This window comes from Camarhynchus parvulus, chromosome 15, assembly GCF_901933205.1.
Source record: "Camarhynchus parvulus chromosome 15, STF_HiC, whole genome shotgun sequence".
In the NCBI taxonomy this organism is placed as follows: Eukaryota; Metazoa; Chordata; class Aves; order Passeriformes; family Thraupidae; genus Camarhynchus; species Camarhynchus parvulus.
The window spans coordinates 1,853,164-1,877,554 of NC_044585.1; the positions used below are offsets into that span (position 1 = coordinate 1,853,164).

Consider the following 24,391-nt stretch of genomic DNA (forward strand, 5'->3'; position numbering starts at 1 on the left):
TGTTTGGCTCTTCAGGGAGCGGCGTTGGAGGGAGGGGTGATGACAGCTCAGTTTTCTAACAGGATTGAGTGAGGGGAGAATGACGCTCAGGGAAGCTGGGCATGGAGGGGGTCACTCACCTCTGGGATTTGTGGCCCAAATTCTCATCCCTGTGATGTTGTGGAGGTGGAAGTAGTGGAGGGTGAGTTGTCACAAAGAGTGGTGAGAAAATATCCAAAATATTGGCAATGTGGAGCTGGGGACATGAACTCCCCTCCTTGGCTTTGAAGGGAGCTTATAAAGATTAGGGAGAGTGACTTTTTACAGGGGTGGATAAAGCCAGGACACAGGGAATGGCTTCCCACTGCCAGAGGGCAGGGATGGATGGGATATTGGGCAGGAATTGTTCCCTGGGAGGGTCGGGAGGGACTGGGATGGAATTCCCAGAGAATCTATGGCTGCCCCTGGATCCCTGGCAGTGCCAGGCCAGGCTGGACACTGGGGCTTGGAGCAGCCTGGGACAGTGGAAGTTGTCCCTGCCCATGGGAACGAGACGATTTTCACGTCCCTTCCCACCCAAACCATTCCATGCTGGTGTGGTTCTGACATCTCAATTGCTGCCTCTGCCTGGGGAATGACCAGAAGGAGAGAAGGATCCAGAGCTGCTGCAGGTCGGAGGTGCTGGAGCAGGATCAGCCTGGGCTGCTCCCAGCATTTCTAACCCGGGGGAGGGATGTAAATGTAACCTTCAGCCGCCAAGTGCAATTAGAGCCCAGTGCCTGCCGCGATATTAAAATGGGATATGAAAGCAAACAGCGGCTCTCCCCGCTCCCTGGGCTAATATCCAGCGCCTGTTTAGCCAGGGATTTGCTGGCACTCTGAGCAAACAGCCGGGAGCCACCACCGGTGCCCGGGAAACCTCAAATCCCTGAGTGAAAATCCAGCCTTGGATCCGGGCATGGATCCGCTCCCGGGGCTGGGCATCCTGCGGGGCAGGACCTTTCCCGTGGCCAGGAGCAGGAGCAGCTTTTCCACCCTTGCCGAGGCTGAAGGAGGGTGTGGAACTGTGGAATCCAAGCATGGCCATGCTGCTGATTGCCTTCCTGCTCCAGCACTGCCAGAGAACTTCCCTCTTTGTCCTTATCCCTCTCCCTGTTTTTCCCTTGGAAGGAGAGCCGTGGGACCACTTCTAACTCTGTTCTTCCCCTGGAACAGGAATGGAATCACCTTTGGAGTGGCTGGCACTCAGCTTTTCCTCAGCTGCCACCTCAAGCCGTGATGTCTTATTAAAAACTGACCATGAGGCTGCTCCAGCTTCATTTTCCCTTTCCTCTTTGGGCATCCTGACGTGATTCCAGAAGTTTTGCGATCCCGCCCTGCCTGCGCATGGGTGCACCCTCTCCTCTCCCCTCCCTGGTCCAAACTGGGTGATGGGATCTGGGACAGGAGACCCCAAATGGGATCTGGGACAGGAAACCCCCAATTCCCACAGCCCCACAAATCCCAGAGCTCTCCTGCTTTCCTGCAGGGAGCTCAGAGAGGCATTCCAGGGGGAAATAGCACGAAAATCCCATTTGTTGTGCACATCCTTTGCTCCCCTTCCCAAAACCTCAAACGCCAGCTCTCGATGTTGTTACCAGCGCTGTTTTCCCTGGTCTCTCCCTGCAGATACGCTGTCAGTGCCTCGCTGGTCCCCGCAGATCCCTCGGCGGGATTTAGGAAACTCCATAAAACACAGGTGGGCCCCTCCCCGTGCTGGGGGATGAGGGATGGGCATCTCCCTTCCCATCTCCGCTCCAGGACACCGCAATTGGGGACATTCCCCCTCTTTTCCGTGCTGGGCTGTGCTGTCCTCCAAGCCCATTTCAATTCCATTTCAGTTCAGATCTGGTTTAGATAAGGCTCGAGCTGCTATCAATAAATCTGTGTGTTATCTGTGACCTTGCCAGCCTTCAGCAAATTCCCCATCTCTGGATTAGAACCCTTCCATATCTCCCTGAAGAGGGAAAAGCAGCGGGAAGAGTGCTGCCGTTTGATGGGGAGCTGGAAACATTGGTCCCCGGGACAGGCAGGGGGTTTGGGGGTGTCTGGGGTGGGAATCACAGGGAGTTGGGGTTGGATTCCCTTTGGAACAACCTTCCAGAACCAAAGGAAGGCTCGGGGTTGTGTTTTGGCATCCCTAGAAAAATTCCTCAACACCTGCAGCGGAGTTTGAGGGCGGCAGAGAGAGGATGAAGCAGAGCTCAGGGGATGGGTGAGGCTTCAGCTCTCCCTCTGTGTTTCTCTCCACAGGTTTTCCACCAAGTACTGGATGTCTCAGACCTGCACCGTCTGCGGGAAGGGAATGTTGTTCGGCTTAAAATGCAAAAACTGCAAGTATGGCGCCGTGCTGGAGCTGTTTGTGTCACTCCTTCAAACCGGGACGGGACAATCGGGGTTCTGCCGGGGGAGCCGAGCAGGGATTTGGGCATGGAGAGACCAGCCAGGCTCTCGCCAGCTCATCCTCACAGGAAGCTTTAATGAGCTGTGAAATTGGGTGAATAACACCCCAAAGCAGGGCTGGGCTGGTGTCTGGGATGGCATCAGGTTCCTCGGGGAGGATGTGCCCGCCAGAGCTCGGCTCTGCTCGCTCCAGAGCTCTGAGTCAGATCCTGACAGTGCCCCTTCCCCAAGCCTGGCTTTGGATGCCCACGTTATGGAGATTCCCAGTGGAATTATGTGCAGGACCAGGCAGGGATAGCTCTGGGCACCAGGCGGGTTTTGCCCACAGTTTTGGGCTGTAACCTCTATTTCTGCCGACTTTTGGGCACCTCTGAGTCCTGCCAGGCTTGTAACGCCGAGGAGCCAAATCAATTAATCCATGGCGCAAAGAGAGGGGATAAAACAGGACAGGAGTGGGGAAAGAGCGAGGCAGAGCCTGGGGCTGCTTCAGCTGCTCCAAATCCGCCACAGCCCGGCCTTGGACAGATCCATGTGGCCACCAGCGTTTGGGGAAGTGCTGCTGGAGCCGGGATTGCCTTTCCCGGGGCCGGGATTGCCTTTCCCGGGGCCGGGAGCTGGGGAATGTGCGATTGTCTGCGGGTAACGGAGCGGGAACGATCGCTGCTGCCGCTGATTAAGCGCTGATGAGTTGGTAAATTGGGATTTAAACCTGCCGAGAAGCGCTCGGTTACTCCGCAGCTGGTGGGGCTTTTCTGGAAGGGATGTTATCGAACACAGGGATTTTAAAGGGGTGATTCCCGTTCTATCCATGCTCAAGGAACTGGAGGCTTTTCCTGCCAGCTCTCCGTGCTGGAGGAGGGATCCCTGACCAGGATCAGGGATGCTGTGCAAATCCTGCTCCCTGTAATCCCACAGAAAAGAACAAATCCATTTCCTGGCAGTCCAAAGTTGGCAGTGAACACAAGGCATTTAGTTTTTTTTCCAGCCTTGCCGCAGCGCTGCTTTCCCCAGAAAGCAGAGGGGAACCAACAGGTAAAGCAAACAACCGGACCCCAAACCCCCCAAGCCTCAAATACCAAATTAATTCCTGCCTTTCCCTCTAGGAACAGCTTTGTAATAAAAGCTAACACGGGCAGCTCCTGAATTTTCATTACCCAGCTCATTGACTTGAAGCTGCCGTTCTTTTTTTTTTTTTTCCCCCATCATTTCCCCTTGTTTTGATAAATCCTTTCCTCTCTTTTCCCTTTTCCCCCATGGCTTTCTGCCGGCCTGGCAGAGCGTGAGCTGGGGATGCGTTTCCATCCTTAATTAAGGAGGAATGGGAAGGATTTGGGAGTCTGCCTATGCCTATATGCATGACCCGGGGGTGAAGCCCTCCAGACTCCTGCCCCTGGCTATGGGAAAATAACCGGGAAAAGCTCTGCAGAATACCCAGAGGCTGTAAATCGTCCCTTGATTTTGGCTAAATGTCCCTGATAAAGCCAGGAGAGGAGGGCACAATGACAGGGGGACACATCAGGGAGCAGGGCAGCCACTTCTCCCCCCTCTGCTGCTCCTGAATTTAGTTAAGCATCCAGCAGCAGGATGGTGGGAACGGGGATTCCATGGAACCATGGAATGGTTTGGGCTGGAAGGGACCTTAAAGCTCATCCTGTCCCAGCTTCAGCACACCCTGCACTCTGCTCCTTTCACTGCAGCCAGCCATGGCAGAAGTGACAATCTGGGGTGTCCTCAAGCCTGGCTGACCCAGAAAGGGACAGAGCCCCCAGGTTTGGGAATCTCTGTGCTGCTCCATTGGGATGGAGGTGTTTCCCAGGGGTGTGCAGCTCCTCCTGACTGCCCAGGATGTGCATCCCACACTGTTCCCCATCCCTGAGCTGCTGCTTGGGAGTGATGGGGAGCAGGGAGCCTGGAGGGCTCACTCTGAGTGAGGGACCAAAGCCCTGCATCCAGCCACTTTCCCAAGGGGAAAAGGAGGGAAAAACTCCATCACAGGATCCCAGAATGGCCTGGGTGGGAAGGGACCTTAAAGCCCATCCCATTCCACCCCTGTCAGGGGCAGGAACACCTTCCACTGTCCCAGGCCTTGGACACTTCCGAGAATCCAGGGGCAGCCACAGCTTCAGGGAACAATTCCTTCCCAACATCCCACCTACCCCTGCCCTCTGGCAATGGGAAGAAGCTCCCCCTTTATCCTGTCCCTCCATCCATCCACGTTCCCTCCTCACTCCTTTCTCTCTGTCCCCTGCCAGGCTCAAGTGCCACAACAAATGCACCAAAGAGGCCCCCCCGTGTCACCTGCTGATCATCCACCGCGGAGGTGAGGCCCCCCCGCTCCCCGCGCCCAGCCTCCGGGGATGGGGTTTTTTTTGGGGTAAAACTTTCGGAAGCTCCCCGGGGGTTCGGGAGCCGCACCCAGGCGGGGTCCCCGGCGGGACGGAGGCTCCCGAACCGCTTGGGCTCTCCGGGGAAATGTTACCCACCGTTTTTTCCGCTTGTAGGGAGACGAGCCGGTCGGGGCGAGGCAGATTTGCATTGCAAACCACTTCCACCCACCCTCCCCCTGCCTCCTTTTCTTTTCAGATTCCCCACCGCACGGGGTAAGTCCAAACCAGGTTTTCGCCTTTTTGCTTCTGTCGAGAGCTCAGGGCGGACGGGGGACCCCGAACCCCCCCGGTGCATGCGGGGTCCCCGCGCCGGGGACGCGGCCGTGGCCCTGCGGATGCTCGTGGTGCTTTTTGGAGCTGCCTTATCCCGCTCTCCTGCGGGATACAGAGCCCGGCCTAAAATCCGCGCAGAGACAGGCAGAACCCTGCAGCAGGACGGCGGGGCGGCGCTTCCCCACCTCTTTTCTTCCAGATTTTGGCTCCCTTTGCTGGCCAGAGGACCGCGACTGCCTGAGGGAATCGCTCTTGCCTTGAATTTTGAGCTCTTAAAGCTGTTCCTTTGTGTTAAATTGATAAATATCCCCCCAAACCCGCTCCTTGGTTTAATCCCGGGAAAAAGCATTGTGCTGGTGGCACCTCAGAGGGGGCGATTTTACAGCCCCCATCCCACCCCACGCCCTCGCTTGCAGCAAGTTTGGGTGGAAGCGGTTGAAGACCCCCCCTCGTCAGGCTCGGAGCTGCTGCAAACCCTGCCCGGGAGGCAGGGAAGGGGCAGTGGGGCTCCTGCGATGGGCAGGAGTTGGGATTTAGGGCTGTGATGTTGCAAGAGCCGGAGCTGCCCGCTGTGTGTTTTAGGAGCAGCATGGCTTTGGGGTGGCCTCAGCATCACTGAAATACCTCCCCACTCCCCCAGAAAATCCCCAAACCCAGCTCTTAAATCCATTATCTTGGAGTTAAACCGTTCCTGAACGCCCCAAACTTCAGGCTGGCTTTTCCCCCAGTAATCTCCCTGCTGGGAGTGTCCTGAGCCGGCTCCTTCCCTTCACCCCAAAAAGCTCCAGCAAGGAACAGGATTGTGCTGGCTGAGCCCCGGCTCACAGAGGGGCCGTGGCAGCTGCTGGAGCCCCCAGATTGCTGCCTCACACCCCGGGGGGGGTTGGCTGTGGCCGGGGTGCAGGAGGATCCCGAAGCTCAGCTGCCATCCCAGGCTGGAAGTGCGGCGGGAATCGCTTTGGAGAGCGGTTTGCAAGCACGGGGCGACCCCTGGGACAGGGAGCTGAGCTTTGATGTCCTTCCCTCTCTCTTCCCCTCCTCTCCACCCCCTTTTCCCTCTGTCCCTTCTGAACCCAGCGAGGTTAGTCCGGACAGAGTCGGTGCCCTGCGACATCAACAACCCCCTGAGGAAGCCCCCGCGCTACTCGGACCTGCACGTCAGCCAAACGCTCCCCAAAACCAACAAACTCAACAAGGTGAGCCCCGAGCCCCCCCGTGCGCACACCCTGCCACAGGGACAGGACCTCCTGCGCCCAAATATCCACAAATTTCCATTCTGTGCAATCCACACCTTTGGAATTCTTCAGGCTGGAAAAGACCTTTTAAGAAAACTGAGTTTGGTTGTTCCCCCTGCACTGCCAATGCCATCGCTGTTCCATGTCCCCAAGTGCCACATCCACATGGCTGTTAAATGGCTTCACCCCTGCCCAGGGCAGCTGTGCCAGTGCCTGACCACCCTTTCAGTGAAGGATTTTTCCCAAAATCCACCCTGAGCCTGCCCTGGCCCAGCCTGAGGCCGTTCCCTCTGCTCCTGTCCCTGTTCCCTGGAGCACAGCCCGACCCCCCCGGCTGTGCCCTCCTGTCAGGAGCTGTGCAGAGCCACAAGGGCCCCCTGAGCCTCCTTTGCTCCAGGCTGAGCCCCTTCCCAGCTCCCTCAGCCTCTCCTGGGGCTCCAGCCCCTTCCCTGGACATGTATCCAATGAAGTTATTTCTTTTAAAGATAAAATGGGATCAGCACTTCCAGAACAGCCTGGATCCTGCTGTCCCACTCCTGCTCCATTGTGGCCTCTCTGTCTCCAGGTCCAAGCTGAATTTGGGGTGGTTTGAGGTCTCTGCTCCCAGTGGAGGCTTTAATAAATAACAAATTTATTGTTGCAAATAAAACCAGCCTGGAATTGGATTGTCCCCGGCGAAGCTGCTCAAGCCAGACCTGACAGAGCACCCGGCTCACTCCTGCTCTGCCTTGATACAATAAACCCATCACAGGGCTGGTGCTGATGGAATTTAAAGCCTGTTGGCCTCCAGTGGAAAATTCCTTGGAGGATGGGCAGGGTGAGGGGTTGGCAGGCTGGAAGTGCTCAGAAAGAGGGATATCACTGACCTGATGGGGGAATGGATCAGCAAAATCCTGAATTCCCAAAGCCTGGCTGAGCTCCTCCAGCCCTCAGCATCTTCTGGCTCTGGGGAAAGTCTGGGTACCAAGATACTCCTGGAGATTGATTTTAAACCTAAATCTTTTTAGGAGTTTCTTGGTGTAGCGATCTGCTTTGGTTTTGGTTTTTTTGGGTGGTGCTTTTGTCCTGAGCATTCCTACTCCAGCTGAAATTTCTCCTATAAATATTCTTATTACAGCAGGGCCCCCTTCTTACTTTGGTATTTCTAAAAGCATTTCTTTAAAGGTATCCTGAATAAAATAATGGAACGGCCTGGGTTGGAAGAGACCTTAAATTCCTCTAATTCCAGCCCCCTGTGAAATCTTATTGTTTTGACCTTCACTGGTTGCTTAAAAAGAATTTACCTGACCAAGATTATTGAGCATGGACTGATGACCAATATGGCTTTCCTGGAAAGCCCAGCTCATTTAAGAATTAATTAATTAGGACAAAATTACCTGCCGGAGAAGGCTCGTGCAGATTTTTTAACCTTGGAGGGAAATTCTGTGGGGATGGGAATGCTCAGCACTGCTCACACCCTGTTCAGTGGCTCCAAGTTGGGCAGCAAGGGGAGAAATTCTGGCCTCAATTTTCATTTTGGGATGTAGGACATCCAAGCAGGTTTTCCTGCCTGTTGGCTCTCTGTGGTCCCTTCCCACAAACCCCAGTGTGCACCCAAAAGCGATGGCCTTGGCTGGGAAGAGTCGAGGAATGCTGAGGAATGTCTTGGGATGCGTTGGCTGCTCCTTCCAGATCCCCCTGCAAGGCCCTGGGCTTCAGCTCCAAGGACCTCATCAGGAACTTCCAGGACTTTGTTGTCCCCGGGGACTGAGCCCCAAGGTGGTGGTCCCAATTCTGACTTTGGTGGCCGTGGCTGTGCAGAGCCAGGAGATCTGTGGCACCCTCAGCTGGGTGGGAAAGGAGCCAATTTATGGTGGGAAATGGCCTTGAGGAATACAAATAGCTTTGGAAAAAGCTCTGGGTGTTTTCTAGGATTTCTGGGAGAAATGGGTGGGATGATGTCGTATTGTATTTGCGGGCAGGAATGATGAATCTGACTCCATGTTCTCAGAAGGCTAATTGATTACTTTATAATACTATATTATATTAAAGAATACTAAATTAACTATACTAAAGAATACAGAAAGGATACCTACAGAATGCTGAAAAGATAATAATGAAAACTCGTGACTCTTTCCAGAGTCCTGACACAGCTTGGCCCTGATTGGCCAATGAGTGAAAACAACTCACAGCAGAAACCAATGAAACAATCGCCTGTGGGCAAACAATCCCCAAACACATTCCACATGAGCAAAACACAGGAGAAGCAAATGAGATAAGAATTGTTTTCCTTTTGCTCTGAGGCTTCTCAGCTTCCCAGGAGGAAAATCTTGGGTGAAAGGATTTTTCAGAGAACGTGAATGCCACAATGTCCTTTGTCACCCGGGGTCCTTTGCACCTTAGGGTGGCACCGACCAGCGCTGCTCTCACCGCCTCCTCTCCTTTCCCTCCTTCCCCGTGTCCCTCAGGACCACATTCCGGTGCCCTACCAGCCAGATTCCAGCAGCAACCCCTCGTCCACCACGTCGTCCACGCCGTCCTCGCCGGCGCCGCCGCTGCCGCCCAGCGCCACGCCCCCGTCCCCGCTGCACCCCTCCCCGCAGTGCCCGCGCCAGCAGAAGCAGTTCAACCTGCCAGGTAATGCCACCCCTTCCCCGTGTCCCCACCGGGGGGGACTCATGTCCTGGGGTGTCCTTGGGATGTGGGACAGTTCAACCTAATTCCCTTCCTCGGTTTGCGCCGGGCTGGGGAGAAGGTGGAAGTAGAAATGAGGAGAAAAGGTGAGTTTTGGATAGTTCAGATGGGGAGTATCTGGTCAAACCTCCTGCTTGAAGAAGGGTCAGAGCCCAAGGCTTGATCCAGTCTTGGAATCCTCCAAGGTTGGAGCCAGCCCAACTTCTGCTGCTCTTGAGGCTACAAAGCCTTTCCAGGCATCGATTTTGCATTTTTCCATGGATTTTCCATTCTCCCATGGATTTCCAGGCGCTTCACCTCAGGTGCAAACAGAACCCAGGGGCTGATCCCTCTATGAGGACAACTTGACTCTGACGTGTTTTTGGGGTGATGGGTCCCCAACAGGTTGGCAGTGTGTGTGGGGTGACAGATGATTCTGGGAATGTCTGATGTGGTTTGTCCCATGGAATCTGGACCTGGGATCCATCTGCCCCAGGAGCTCCATCTCTTCAGGGATGGTGGGAGAGGTAGGGAGGTTGTGGTGGCTGCAGGACACAGAAGTTACGGAAGATGGCCCAAAAAGCTCCTCCTGGCTTCCTTTGGGATGTCCTGCTGCTCCAGGAAAGGTCCCTTCCAGGAAGGAATGGCTCAGCATCACTCCTGGAAGTGTGTCCACCTGCTCCCAAAATAGGGCTGGTGAGGGAAGAGGAGATCTCTGGGATGCTGAGGCACTCCTGGCTGTCCCGGTGGCCCTGCTTGGTCCATGACCTCCTTGCTGGACCAGCCAGAAGGATGAGGTCCTGCACCCCCAAAATCCCAGGATTAATGAGCTGGTGTGGTTGGAAGGAGGGTCAGGATGGCTTCTCCAGTGGAACCAGGCAGAATCTTCATGCTCTGTGGTGTGCCTCCATCTTGAGCGATCTTCAACGAGAGAGGAAGAGGAGAAGAAGAAGGAAGATGAGGAGGAAGTTGCCTGGCAGAATCCATCACTGCAACAACAAACGCTTCCAGAAGCTGGGAAACCCCCCCAGCAAACCCATCATGTCCTGTGTGCACGGAGAGGCGGCAGTCCCAGAGTGCCTGGGATTCAGGCAGGATCCTGGAATGGTGTGAGGAAGCCCTGAGCACTCCCAGGAATGGTGTGACCCATCCAGAGGGTCAGGATTTCACCAGGCACAGCCGTGGAGCCTCCAAGATCTGGGAGGACACGGTGTGAGTTCCGTGTTTGTGTGACCCAGCCCAAGGAGTTCATCCAGAGCTGAAGTGTCCCGGTGTCTCAGCATCCCAATCCCCCTGCTGGGCCAGCCCCAGACCCTGCCTGGCTCTGGGGGGATCCAGCCTCTGGTAACCCCATCCTAGGTCACTTCTGCAGCACTTCTCCCTGTGGGGTTTGTTGGGACATTATTTCATGGATTTCACCCCCCTCTGGGGGACTTGGAACACATTCCCAGCTGGCAGAGCCAGAGCAGGGCAGGATCAGACCCTGGCATCTCTGTGTTTGGTCCCTGTTTTATTCCTGTCAGGAGCAGAATGGGATCCAAAGCAGGACTTACCCGGCTTTCATCTTCCCAGCTGGGAAGTTTATCCCATCAGGATGATCATCTCAGGGATTAGGATTTGAGCTTGGAAATGGTGACATGGTGACCTCCTCCTGCTGGAATTACCTCCCAGGCTCCTTTGATGTTGGCTCAGGTCCTGCTGCAGGGCTGAGGTCGGGCTTTGGGGTCTCTGAGCTGGAGGGGGGAAGCTGAGCCATTGCCCTTGGGGTCTTGGAGATAAGAAGGTGACTTCTGAGCTGCTGCCAACTTCTGGTGGCCTCAGCAGCTCCGAGTTCTTCACACTAATGACCTGCCTTCCCATGGAATTGGATCAATCCTTGGGCTGGAGATGGGAGCCAGTGGAAGTTCCCAACACCCAGGGGCTCTCTGAGCTCTGGCTTTGGACCATGGCTTCTGGAACTCCTTCCAGGAAGGACATGGCTTCAAAGCAAGGGAAAAAAGCGTGGAATGTGGCCCAAACGGGCAGCAGTTCCAAACCCATCACTTGGCATGTCCATGACGCCAAGAGGTTCCCAAACCCCACCTGAGGTCCAGGACTCTAACCCTGCTGGCTAACTGGTGTCCAAACCCCACCAATGACTTCATGGGTGACATCAACGCTCTCCAAATGGTGCAGAAGAGAAGATGTGGAGGGAAAATTCAAGTTATAACCCAGCAAAAGTCTTAATTTTTTGGCCTGGGCATCCTGTGTGTCATTTTGGAGTATGGAATATTCCATATGGGGATATGGAAGTGGGAGAGGTTGGATCACACAGGCAGGAGGGGTTCACACAGCTGGGGTTGAGGTTTCCTGGTGAAGAACTGGGCACAGGCTGGAGCTTTTCCAGCTCCACAGGTCAGTGTTGAACCCTTGTTCCTCTTTTGCAGCCTCCCATTACTACAAGTACAAGCAGCAGTTCATTTTCCCAGGTAAGGCTCTCTGGGAGTTTCTCCTTGGATGCTGGGGTTTCTCCTGGCGGGGATGGGTGCATGGGTAAGGCTCTCTGGAAGTTTCTCCTTGGATGCTGGCGTTTCTCCTGGTGGGGATGGGTGCATGGCCAGCTCTCCAAACCCCTGGATTTGTGCTGGGAAGGTCGTGCTGGTGTGGGATTTCTCCTCAAAGCCTGTGGATGCTGCAGGGTTGGGCGGCCCTAAGTGACCCCCAGCCCTCCTCAGGGTGTCACTAAATGGGACCTGGGGGTGCAGGGTGGGGTTTAACTCCCCTGGATGCCCCCAGAGGTCTCTGACTCCTCTCTCTTGTTCCCAGATGTGGTGCCTGAGACGCCGACCCGAGCCCCACAGGTCGTCCTGCACCCCGTCACCTCCAACCCCATGTGAGTGACTCCCCCTTCCCATCCCCTTCCCTCTGCACCCCAAATCCTCCGGGGTGCTCCCCTGGCCTTGGGGGCTCAGGTGGTCCTGGTAAAAACCCCAGAGCTCTGGAAGGTTGAGAGGGAGGGCAAAGGGTTAATTTATAACTCACAGCTCTTCACTGCTAGGGAAAAAAATGGATTTCAGTCCAAAAAGCCCAAGCGATTAATTAAATTATAATTGGATTATAATGAAATTAAAAGGAGATAACCAGCATATCTTCGCCACTTCCAATATTTTCAAGCCAAATAAACTTCAGGCTGAAAGTTGGGAAAAGCAGCATCTTATCAGTGTTAGAACCATCCCTCCCCAGCAGGTTGAGCCCAAATCCATCATGCCTTGATGTCCTGGAGCCTGTGCTGCTCCAGCAGCAACATTCCACCTCTCTGTCCCTCCTGATCCTTTCTCAAAAGGCCATTTTGGAAAAAATTCACAAGCCAGGGGCTTAAGGGACCAGGTCTGGCCCCAGTTTGTGGCTGGTTCATCCACACTCTCCAAATTCCACCGGGGATCCAGTGGAGCAAAGAATGGAACCGCTCTCCTTTGGGAATTCATGGAAAAATGGTGAAGCCAAAGCCTTTTTTTTCCCTGCCTAAATGAAGGTGTCAAGACATAGGATTTTTGGGGAGGAACAGCTTTCAATATCCAAAATCTGTGATTCTCTCTGGTTCTCCCCCACTGAAAACATCCCGTGGGAGCCATCCTGGGCTTGGCTGGGTTAAACATCTCTGGATCCTTGGGAGACAGGAATTCGTGCCTGGGATAGTGATGAGGAGCCGGCTGCTCCTGCAAACCACCCATCCATGGAGATGTTTTGCAGCCACTTGGGCTTCCCAAGCTGCCCAAAATACCAGGATTGACTCCTTTTCTGTAGGATCCTGGGATTTACAGTCTTTAGTGGCCGTGGAGTGGGGTAGGACTTGTAGGGTTGCCATGTCTAAGTGGCCTGGGGAGCATAATTCCCCTGGGAAGGGATTAATAATGATAATTTATAATATATTTGTATGAAGTTTGAAAGCACCTGAGCTGTTCCAGCTGATCCCTCATTCAGAATTTCCCTAATTCCCCGTTAATTGTCGGGAGAAGCAGCCCCCAATCATGGACATGGGGGTGGGAGGTGCTGAGTGAACAGGGAAGGAAAAGAACTGGAAAACCAGTCAGATTTGGGTGCTTTACTGCAGAAAAAGGATCTCTGAACCCTCCACTTCTCCAAAATGATTGAAAAACTCCTTTCCTTTCCTTCTGCACTTCTGCTTTGGCTGAAGTTTGTTGCCAAAAATTCTTAGAAATCCCTGAAAACGCCTCGAGTGTGGTCAGAGTCAGTGGGGGGGAATAAATCTGTCCCTTTCCCTGGGTTAGTGACAGCTTCTCCTCTCTGATCCCTTTATCCCCGGGGCAGGAAGAGGGACTGCTCCCCAGATCCCAGTGTTTTTCCACGGTGTTAATTCCATAATTCTTTTAACAGCCTGGAAGGAAACCCATTGCTTCAAATTGAAGTGGAGCCCACCTCGGAGGTGAGATGGCTCCTGTGCTTAATGGGCCTTGGTTTTAAGGATATCTTGGGGCACGTTTCCTAGGAAATGGAGACGTTTCCCATCTGTGCAGTGGAACTGCTGATAATTGAATTAAAGTCCAGGCATCCGTGTCCCCACCCCATGGAGAGGGACCCTCCTGGGCTTCGAGTTTGGAATTCAGTGAGGTTTTTTAGGAGGCATTAAAAATGCAGTGGGAGGGAAGGAAGGGAGAGGGAAGATGAGGATGGAACTTTTTAAAGGGGTGTTGTAAATCCTGTACGAAGCCTAAATGGACCATCAAGGGGTCTGGGAATAATAGGAATTAACAGAGCACGGCTCAGCCGGGGGAGGATGAAACTGTTTTAAGACAAATTAATTAGATCTCTGATGGGTCACAATCTTAAATTTAGCCCCAGGATAGGGTTAAATGTCTCCACAGGGAACCGGTGGAGTCTCCAGCTCTGGAGGGATTTAATGCCCTGTGCCTGTGGCACTTGGGGACATGGGCTTGTGGTGGCCTTGGCCATCCTGGGGAAGGCTTGTAGTCTATCCCAGATGGCTTTTCCAACCTAAAGGATTCCATGGAAATCTGGGATTCTGCCAACTTTGTGCAGAACGGGGCTGCTCTGTTGGTGTTGGGAGGCCCCTGCCTGGTTCCTCTGGGTCTGAGTTGGATCAGTGGGGTTTTTCCCTCAGTTTCCTCCCTGGTTTATTGTTCCCCATGCCCTTTGCCCACCACAGAACGAGGAAGGCGCCGAGGAGGTGCAGGAGTCCGAGGATGACTTCGAGGAGATGAACCTGTCGCTGCTCTCCGCGCGCAACTTCCCGCGCAAGGCCAGCCAGACCAGCATCTTCCTGCAGGAGTGGGACATCCCCTTCGAGCAGCTGGAGATCGGCGAGCTCATCGGCAAGGGCCGCTTCGGGCAGGTGTTCCACGGGCGCTGGCACGGCGAGGTGGCCATCCGCCTCATCGACATCGAGCGCGACAACGAGGACCAGCTCAAGGCCTTCAAGAGGGAGGTCATGGCCTACCGCCAGACCCGGCACGAGAACGTGGTGCTCTTCATGGGGGCCTGCATGAGCCCTCCCCATCTCGCCATCATCACCAGGTTGGGGCCGTTTGTTTCTGGACGAAAATTTGTTTTCCCCGTCCAAAAAATGCGTTTTCCCCTGTCTGTTTTTCCTCCAGTCCAACTTTGCCATTAGGTTGAGTTTTCTCTCCCCTAAGGAAGGGATGTTCTCCATGTTCTCCACGTGCTGGGGTTTGTGGTGTGGAGGACACAGCAAATCCAAAGGTATGGCCAGGCAGGTCATTCTTCTGTAGGAGGGGAGCTCCGGACAGGAATGGTTTGTTTATCCAGGCACAGGAAACATATTGGAATAATGGAATGGTTTGGCTTGGGTTGGGAGAGACCTTAAAGCCAATCCAGAGCTTTAACACCTTCCATTATCCCAGGTTATTCCAGCCTGGCCTTGGGCACTACCAGGGATCCAGGGGCAGCCCCAGCTGCTCTGGGCACCCTGTGCCAGGGCCTGCCCACCCTGCCAGGGAACAATTCCTAATTCCCAATATCCCATCCATCCCTGCCCTCTGGCAGTGGGAGCCATTCCCTGTGTCCTGTCCCTCCATCCCTTGTCCCCAGTCCCTCTCCAGCTCTCCTGGAGCCCCTTTAGTCACTGGAAGTCTGGGAGGCTCCTTACAACTTTCAGGGGAGTGAGGTGGGATTTGGGGGCTTCCAGACCACCCAACACCTCCACAGCTTTCTTGGTCTCAAGGCATTCCCAAATACCTGCCCTCACCCACAATCCCAATGGGAATGCAGCACAGAGTCTCCCAGTGTAATCCATGCTTGGCTGGGCAAAAAATTCCACCTGGCCTGGAGGCAAAGAGGCTGCAACTGCTCCCAGAGCAGCTGTTGTCATGGGAAATGCATTTATTCCAGGGAATTCTGTGATTTCCTTCACCTCCTGACCATGTTTTCAGCCATGGACTGGACATAGTCCTGCTTTTCATCCCACCCCGGGTTATTTTCTCCCAGAGAAGTTTCTCCAAGGTGAGGTTGAATTTTCCTCCTGGCAGCGTTTCAAAAAGCAATGGAATGGCACCGCTTCCAACAGCGACCAGTGATGAAATATTGCATCATCTTTTCCTAATGTCCCTAATTTTCCCTTGAAAGTGGCACCTCCCAGTCCCTAATCCCAGACGGGGTGGTTCTGCAGGTGCTCTGCTCCCTCTTTGTCCAAAACAAAAGGGTTTCACCCCAAATTCGTGTTACCTCATCCCTGCTTGGGTGGGTTCATGGATGGTGTTTGCCTCGGGGGTTTCACCCTCTGGGATCAGGGTGACTCCAAAGCGGGGCCGGCTCTCCCCAGCTGGCGACTGGAAAAAACGACGCCTTTTATTCAAGGACCAAAAAGGAGCCATCTGGGGAAAATTCCACAGCATTTCCATCTATTGGGTAGCTCCAGGCCAAAAGCTTTTGGGAAAGTGTGCAAACACATGTATTGATGGATGAGTCAGAGCCCCCATCCGTGTGTCACAGCACGTTCCCGAAGGAAAAGGCGGCGCCGCCATCCCGTCCCTCTGCAGCCCCCATTTGCTTGGCTTTTCAGGGCTATTCAATAGCAAAACCTGGGAAATTTATTCCTTGATTTTTTAAAAAAAATTTATTCTTTTATTTTTTTAATTTGAGCCCTGGAATGTTTTCTCTTCTGTTTTCTATTCGAATGGGTCTTTCTGTAAAAGCAGAAAGGTGCCATTTTTGACAGCTGGACAAAATCAGTCTGTGTGCTGCTGCAACCTGGTGAATTAATGTGAGGAACGTGGAGCTCTGCTCGTCCTGTTCCTCTTCCAGCTGCACTTGGTCTTGTTTTTTAAGGTCAAAATGTAAATGTATTAAATTGCCCAAAATATAACCCAAGCTCACAACATTCCCAGGCATCATTTGCTTGTTCCTGCAACCCACTTTTATCTGCATCCTTTGAAAGTTGGACCAGTATCAGCTTTAAACCAAAGGACAGTAGGGATAGATGGGATTTTGGGCAGGAATTGTTCCCTGGGAAGGTGGGCAGGCCCTGGCACAGGGTGCCCAGAGCAGCTGGGGCTGTCCCTGGATCCCTGGCAGTGCCCAAGGCCAGGCTGGACATTGGGGCTGGGAGCAGCCTGGGACAGTGGAAAGTGTCCCTTCCACCTGGAATGGGATGAGCTTTAAGGTCCCTTCCATTCCAAACCATTCCATGAGAATTTGACAATTGGAACTGGAAACCTGTTTGATTTCTCCTGCTGGGATTTCTGGGGTGCAGGAAAATCAGTGGGGCTCAGCTCAGTCTCAGAGGGTTTTTGGGAAGCCTGGGATGGTGTGAGTACATATCCCATAGCCTGGAAGTCACTTCCAAACACAATTTTCCTGCTTTGAAGCTTCCTGTTGAGCTCTGTTCCTCTGTTCTGTGACAGCACAGGAATCAGGATTTTGGGATAGTTTGGGTTGGAAGGGAATTTAAAGCTCATCCCTGCCATGGGCAGAGACACCTTCCACTATTCCAGGGGGCTCCAAGCCCTGTCCAGCATTCCTTGGGCACTGCCAGGGATCCAGGAGCAGCCACAGCTGCTCTGGGCACCCTGTGCCAGGGCCTGCCCACCCTCACAGGGGAAAACTTTTCCTAACGTCTGACCTAATCCCTACATCCAAGGACGCTTCCTTGCCCTTGTGCTGGCACTCCTTGTCTGGTCCATCCTTGGCTGAACATTTTTGGGAAGTCTCTGGTGTGGGGAAAAGCCTTCTCACCATGTGGAGCCTTCCCTCCCATCCACATTTCAGGTTTTTCCTAAGGGATGTGACAGCCCTGGGGGGTTTTCTGCCATGAGAGCTGCTGCTGGGGTGTTGTAGGGAATGAGGTGGGAAGGGGACAGTGTGGGAATGTCCAGGATCCTGGGAATGGTGTAGGTTATTGGGAATGGTCCAGGAGGTGCCACTGGGGGAGCATCACTCTTCCAATGGGACATTCCCAAAGCAACCCAAGATTTCCTCATGGGTTTATGGGAATAACTTTAAACCAGGCTTTGCTTGGAGTGGGGGAAAATCATTCCCAGCTGTCTGAGGAGGGGATTATGGCTATGAACCCAGGATATCAGGATTTCCTCACCTTCCCCATGCCCATTCCCAGGGCAGGACTTTCTGTGTGTGTGAGGAAAAGGCCACCACTTTTCCCCTGGGAGCCCACAAGTGGCCACTCGAGGCCGTTTTTTCCACAAAATCCCAGCAATTCCTTGTGGCTGTTGCAGAAATCTCCCTTTCCCTGCACGTCTGGGAGCAGCTGTGTGTCCCTGGGAAGGGGCTTCACCACGCCGTGCCACCGGCGCTGCCGGAAGGGGGTTGGTTATTTATAGCCGGGTTTATTTTTACTTTTCCCCATGCCGACGTTTTCCTTCCTGATTGCCTGTGATATTCAGGGATCGTCTCATTAGCACAAAGAAATTTCCCCATCCAAACAGCACGGCCCACCGGGGGAAAAAATGGAAGGGGAAACTGAGGCAGCAGCTGGCTGAGGGTGGGATTGTTGGGGTTAAAAATCTGATTTTCTCTATATTAATCATTTTTATGGATAAATAGGACCAGCACTGTTTAATGTATTCATCAATGATAAAAACAGTGGGATTGAGACTGGAGAACAGAAGGCTCCAGGGAGAGCTCAGAGCCCCTTGCAGGGCCCAAAGGGGCTCCAGGAGAGCTGCAGAGGGACTGGGGACAAGGGATGGAGGGACAGGACACAGGGAATGGCTCCCACTGCCAGAGGGCAGGGCTGGATGGGATATTGGGAATTAGGAATTGTTCCCTGGCAGGGTGGGGAGGAACTGGAATGGAATTCCCTGGAATTACATCCCTGGCAGTGCCCAAGGCCAGGTTGGACAGGGCTTGGAGCAGCCTGGGACGGTGGAAGGTGTCCCTGCTATGGCAGGGGTGACACTGGATGAGCTTTAAGGTCTCTCCAACCATTCCATGACTCCTGAGTTGTCTCTTAACGCGACAGAAAAGCAGAAATCCAGCATTTTTCAGCAGTGGGAGGTGGCGAGCGCAAGGAACGGTTCCATCAGAGCTGCTAATGGGTTTTCTCTTGGGTAATGAGCACTGGGGACAATTAACATCCATCTTAATTAGTCTGGAGCAGGAGAGGGCGCTTTGAGCCTCGGTGCTTTGAGCGGGAAACGGCAGCGGAGTCTTCGGCTGGAAAAACTCCCTTTGTTGGAATAACGAGTTGGTTTTGCTGCTAGGGAGCGTGACAAAGCCAGGCCTGGGTAAACTCAGCTCCCTGGGGCTCCTGGCCCCCAGAGCAGGGGCAGAGGTAAAGCCTCAGCAACCCAAGGGGCCTTCCAAGGATAAAGTCCTTTCCTAATCCTGATGAAATGGCTCCAGCCACCCATGAAAGCAGAGACTCCCACATTTTAGGATTCTGCGTGTTCATCCTGATGGAAAAAAGGGGGGATTTGAATGGTTATTGATGCTTCCTTGGGTCTGTAATGGAAGCAGGGGATCAGCACACTGCATGCAGCTCCCTGGGGCTCCTGGTGGTCGGGAATGCTGTCCGGGAGAAGGGAGCGAGGTTATCCAGGCTGGGAGAAGATTTGAGCTGGAGTTTGCCTGGGTTTTGAGCTCACCCTGGCTTGTGAGGGGGATTTGGGGCAGCTTTTTCAGGACTCCTTGGGTTTTTAGTTAAAATCTCCAATGTGGCTCTCACAGCTTGTGCAAAGAGTCTGGGGTTTGACCCCTCTCTTGTCACACCAGGGTGACTCCAACTTCCCAGGGTGCCACTGGTGATGCCACCAGGGCCGTGTGGCCATGATTTATGTCCCTGCTGGGGAGACCAAGGAGAACATTGAGGAGCATTAGGAATTAACCTGACCTTGGCAGAACTGTGTAAAGAGAATTTAAATCAAAAAAGTGTTGAAAGTGCCTTTGGAGCAGAGGAACTTGGAAGGTTTCTGCTGGAGAGAGAGCAGCTCCTAAACCCTTCCCTGGAGCTGCTGCTGGTGGGGGGGTGGAGGTAAACCCAGTCCCTGTCCTTACATGAGATACTGAAGATGAAATGAGAGTTTGCTCTTTTTTCTCTGTGGAAAACAGGTTTTAATGACAGGAACACATTCCCTGGCACTAATTAATAGGGAAGACATGAGGGTGAGGGATGGGGAGAATATCCAAGGCACTTCTGCTGTTTATTCATGGATAACTTCAGTGCATGGACCAAATACTGGGGTTTACTTTGATTTTATAATAGATTTCCATACTGGATTTTGCCAATATTTAATGTTTGGCTCTGCTGCTGGGAGGAAGAAGCCCTTCACAGGGGATGCTCTCCCATCCCTGGACCTTGTTCCCTCTGGGCACGGAAGAGCTCTGGACAAAGCTCAGCTTTAGCCTCTCCCAGTGCCAGATCTCCTGACCTTTCCAGGCACAGCCCAGCTGGGAAGGATTTGGGGCTTGTAAATCTTAATGCTCAGGAAGCTGGGGATATTTAACCTGATTTCAAGGATGGGAGGAAAGGGGAAGAGTGGAAGCCGTGGCACTTAAGATGGAACAGATTGGGGGGTCTGGTTTGTCCCTGTGGATGCTCCGTGGTGCTTGCAGCCAGCTCCCTGTCCCCTCCAGGGCATCCAAATTGTCCTTTGAGCTTTAACAAACCACAAATTGAAGGAACAACAAGGTCAGGAGGGATGGAGCCCTGGGCAACCTGAGTGGCATCACTGCCCCTGGCAAGGGGTAGGAATTGAGAGGATTTTTAAGGTCTCTTCCAACCCAAACCATTGCAGGTTTCTATGAAATTGGATTTTCCTCCTCAGTGGACTTAAAGTGAATCCTCCCATCCATCCTTCCTGTGCTGGGAATTGAAGGAGAAGCTCTAAATCCTGTTCAGTGGGAGGGAAACTGAGGCACAGAGTTGCCACCTTGTTTTCCTCCATGCCAGGCTGGAACCATGCACTGACAGGACACAGGGAATGGCTTCCCATGGACAGAGGGCAGGGTTAGATGGGATTTTGGGAACAGATTCATCCCTGTGCAGCCTTGGCACAGGCTGCCCCATCCCTGGAAGCATTCCAGGCCAGGCTGGGTGGGGCTTGGAGCACCCTGGGATAATGGAAGGTGTCCCTGCCCATGGCAGGGGTGGGATGAGATCATCTGTAAGGTCCCTTCCCACTCAAATTCCCTTCCCTTCCCTTCCCTTCCCTTCCCTTCCCTTCCCTTCCCTTCCCTTCCCTTCCCTTCCCTTCCCTTCCCTTCCCTTCCCTTCCCTTCCCTTCCCTTCCCTTCCCTTCCCTTCCCTTCCCTTCCCATTCCATGCTTTGATCCCGGAGCATTTCCAAAGTGCCTTTCAGGTCCTGCCCGTCTCTCCCCGCCCCCAGCTGTATTTTGGGAAGGGAACCCGTGGATTCCTGCCTCCCCTAACCCCATCCACATTCAAACCCCCACTTTGGGAGCCAGACCCTTCTCCTCTGCCTCTGTTGTTTTCCCTTTTCCTGCTTTTCCGCCGCATTCCCTTCCCTGGCAGTTAATGGAGCTCGTAGATCATATAATAAATAGGGATCGACTTCATGCCAGGCTGTGGATCAGAATGGATTGACCCGTGGGAATGCACTCCCTGCCAATCGATGCCAGGCCATCAGCCCGGATAAATCTTGATAACGACTGACAACGGCAAAGTCGATATGTGAATTAATATATACATTAAACCTGGATATATCTTCCACCAGCAGGCAGCAGCTTGGGGAGGGAATATCCCGAGCCAGGAGGACGGTTGGGAATGGGGAAAAGCAGCAGCTTGATCCTCTGTGTTTGATGTGGAAACGTCGGGGCTGGCTGAGCTTCCCTTACCCACTGGAGCATCAAATCCCCGCCGCCGGCGGCTCCTTAACGTGGAGGATGCTCCAGGGGGAAAGTTTTCCTTTGTGCTTTAAGAGTGTTTCCAAATGCCATGGAAGTATTGCTGGTTTGGCCCTGATTTCTCCGGGAAAGTGCTTAACACAGCGGGATTCGCTGTGCTGGAGAGGAAGGGATTTAAGGAAATGCCTTTGATTAAGTGCCCCGCTGAGAGATGGTCCCAAAAAGCCCTTCCGCTCGTGCCAGCTCTTCCCATCCCTGTTGAGTGACATCCCAGCATCATTCCTGATTTTTTTCTGAGCATCCTCAGTGTCTGGGATCCTCTTTGGGACAGAGCAGGGCTGCCTGTGGGGGATCCATGTGCTGGCACCCTGCCTAGCCAAAGAAACAGATCCTTCCTGCCACAGCAGCATTAACTTTTTATTAATAATAATCATTATTACTATTCCAAAGTGGAGCCGGGTTGCAGGGAAGCAGCCGGCTCAATCCAAAGTTTCTTTCCTTTCTCCAAAAGGGTTTTTAAAACAATTTATTTTTCTTCCTGAAAAGAAGGTGCAGAGAATATATCAGAGACAAGGAGGCCGAGGCACCTCCACTCATCCCTGTGCACCCAACCCTCCCTCTCGGAGCCGATTCCGAGCGCGTCCGTTCCAAAAGCAGCAAGTGGCACCTGGAGCATGGAGCTTTTTCGGATGACTTGTTTGCAAGCCTGGCTTTAGCTAAGCCCCAGGGGCTGCTTTGCATTCACCTGGCTCCGAGCTCTTCTCCCCGCAGCTGGAGAAGAGCTCGTCTCCTCTATTTCCTCCAAATAAAAATGCATGGAGTTGGCTTTTTCCAAAGAACTTGTTTTTTTCCGAGGCGACGATGGAGTTGGAGCTACTTTTCGGGGAGGCAGATCCCCCTCCTCCTCCTTTTCCTCCTCCTCCTCCTCCTCCTGCAGCCCTTGTGGTTTGGCTGTAGTTATCTCGTGTGCCAGCTGCCGGCAGGAAAATTTTGCTGCCTAAGTAATATCCGTCAAAAACCGGTGCGTCCATCGGCTGGAGATAGCGGGATGAGGGGAGCATTGGCTCTTCAGGGCTTTTCTGTTTCCTCCTGCTGGTTTGGCTCTGCAGAGGCTCCTCCATGAGGAGCAGGAGGGTCTCTCCCATCTCTGGGATGGGGACATGGGCTCTGCTTGACATGGCAGGAATTGAATTCCCTGGGTTCCCGTTGGGTTCGGTTGGAATGGGGTTGGATGGGATGAGTATTTCCAGCCTGGAGGGGCTGGGATCTGCTGGATGCTCAGGTCACGCCTTTTCTGGCACTGAGTTTTGGCTGCTGCTTCCATAGAAGCACAGAATTGTTTGGATTGGAAAAGATCTTTAAGATCGTCAATTCCAACCATTCCCCCAGCACTGCCAAGGCCACCACTGATCCGTGTCCCCAGGTGCCACAACCGCATAGAGCTGTCAAATCCTCCAGAGATAGGGACTCCAGGGATGTGCCAGGGCTTGACAACCCTTTCAGTGAAGAAATTTTCCCTCGTATCCTAATTTTTCCTCCCTGGTTGTGGTCGTGGAGTTTGGATGTAGAGGGCTGAGGAATTTCAGCCTGTATGCTGCCACTGCTGGCTCTGGCATTGGCAGGGAATCAAGGGGGTGAAATTCCTTATCCATTTAGAGGAAAACAAAACCTCGAGATAACAATGAACCTAAAGCTCTCCCATTGCTGCTCTTAGAGCCTCGTTCAACTTTCCTTTGTGTGAAACACCTCAGGAGCTGTTGAGTTCCAAAAGCACCGTTGCCAGATGCTGGGAAAAGAGAAAAACAAGCCAATATATGGGAGCAGCTGGAAAACTTCCTAAATAAGTCAGGAACATGCTAGAATGTGCAGAGCTCCCTCTTTCCCTCTCTGGTCCTGCTCAAATGAAATCAAATAAGTCCTGGCTCAGTGGTTCCTGTTGCTGTTTCTTTCTTAACATTCCCCAAAGGATCCTTTTTCCATGAAAACCTCCAAGTGGGTAAACTGCTGGGGAATGTGGGAGCATCCAAGCGTCCTTTGCCGTGTCTTTTCTTCCAGCACAGATGTAACCTGGGAGCAGAGGTATTTTTATATTAAAGCATTTTTTATTAATTCCCCACCTCGCTCTCTTCTCCAGTGTCTCCCCTGGGTCTATAGTGCTGGCTGTCTCCATGGTATCCGTGCTGCTTCCCTATAAATCCATACCCCGGCATGAACTTCCCGGGGTCTGGCATTTATCACCTCTTTAATTGAATGGGCGTTTATGTGGATGGGAAGAGGGAAGGGAAGCACAAAGCTCCTGGAGTGGTGGAATGTGCCCCGCAACTCTTGGCTTGGGATGATCCCTGCTCCTGAGCAGGGGCCAGGATGGAATCTCCATCCTTGCAGAGGTGTTGGCCATCAATGCAGCGTTATGGCCACCAGTACAGAGGTGGTGGCCATCAATGTAGAGGTGATGACCGTCAGCGTAGAGACAATGACCACCAGTGTAGAGGTGGTGGCCATCAATAGAGAGGTGTTGGCCATTGATTTATTGATTGCCATGAATGTAAAGGTGATGACTATCACTGTAGAGGTGGTGGCCACCAGGGTAGAGGTGGTGGCCATCAAGGTAAGAGGTGATGGCCATCAGTGTAGAGATGATGACCATCAGTGTAGAGGTAATGTCCACCAGTGTAGAGGTGTTGGCCATCAATGGAGAGGTGATGACCATCACTGTAGAGGTGATGGTCACCAGGATAGAGGTGGTGGCCATCAAGGTAGAGGCGTTGGCCTCCAGTGTAGGGACATCGACCATCAGTATAGAGGTGGTGGCTATCAGCGTAGACTTGATGACCATCAGTGTAGAGGTGATTGTCACCAGTACAGAGGTGGTGGCTGTCAAAGCAGAGGTGTTGGCCGCCAGTGTAGGAGTAATGGCCATCAATGTAGAGACAAGAACCACCAATGTAGAGGTGTTGGCCACCAGTGTAGGGACATTGACCATCAGTATAGAGGTGGTGGCCGTCAATGTAAAGGTGATGGCCATCAGTGTAGACGTGATGACCATCAGTGTAGAGGTGATTGCCACCAGTTGGCCACCAGTGCAGGAGTAATGGCCATCCATGTAGAGACAATAACCACCAATGTAGA

At 53.2% G+C, this 24,391-nt stretch overlaps 1 protein-coding gene across 3 annotated transcripts in view; it reads left to right on the forward strand.

The window, feature by feature from the left end:
• KSR2 (kinase suppressor of ras 2) overlaps window positions 1–24,391 on the forward strand; it is an 86,851-nt gene that overhangs the window by 43,979 nt on the left and 18,481 nt on the right. For 2 of the 3 annotated variants that reach the window (XM_030958929.1, XM_030958930.1), the window contains exons 6-15: window positions 1,648–1,717; window positions 2,272–2,355; window positions 4,674–4,741; window positions 4,923–5,021; window positions 6,159–6,277; window positions 8,764–8,932; window positions 11,395–11,436; window positions 11,774–11,840; window positions 13,343–13,391; window positions 14,133–14,500. In XM_030958929.1, coding sequence (XP_030814789.1) covers window positions 1,648–1,717; window positions 2,272–2,355; window positions 4,674–4,741; window positions 4,923–5,021; window positions 6,159–6,277; window positions 8,764–8,932; window positions 11,395–11,436; window positions 11,774–11,840; window positions 13,343–13,391; window positions 14,133–14,500 — 1,135 coding nt within the window. The remainder of the gene's footprint in view (window positions 1–1,647; window positions 1,718–2,271; window positions 2,356–4,673; window positions 4,742–4,922; window positions 5,022–6,158; window positions 6,278–8,763; window positions 8,933–11,394; window positions 11,437–11,773; window positions 11,841–13,342; window positions 13,392–14,132; window positions 14,501–24,391) is intronic. The other variant, XM_030958931.1, reaches the window with a different exon arrangement.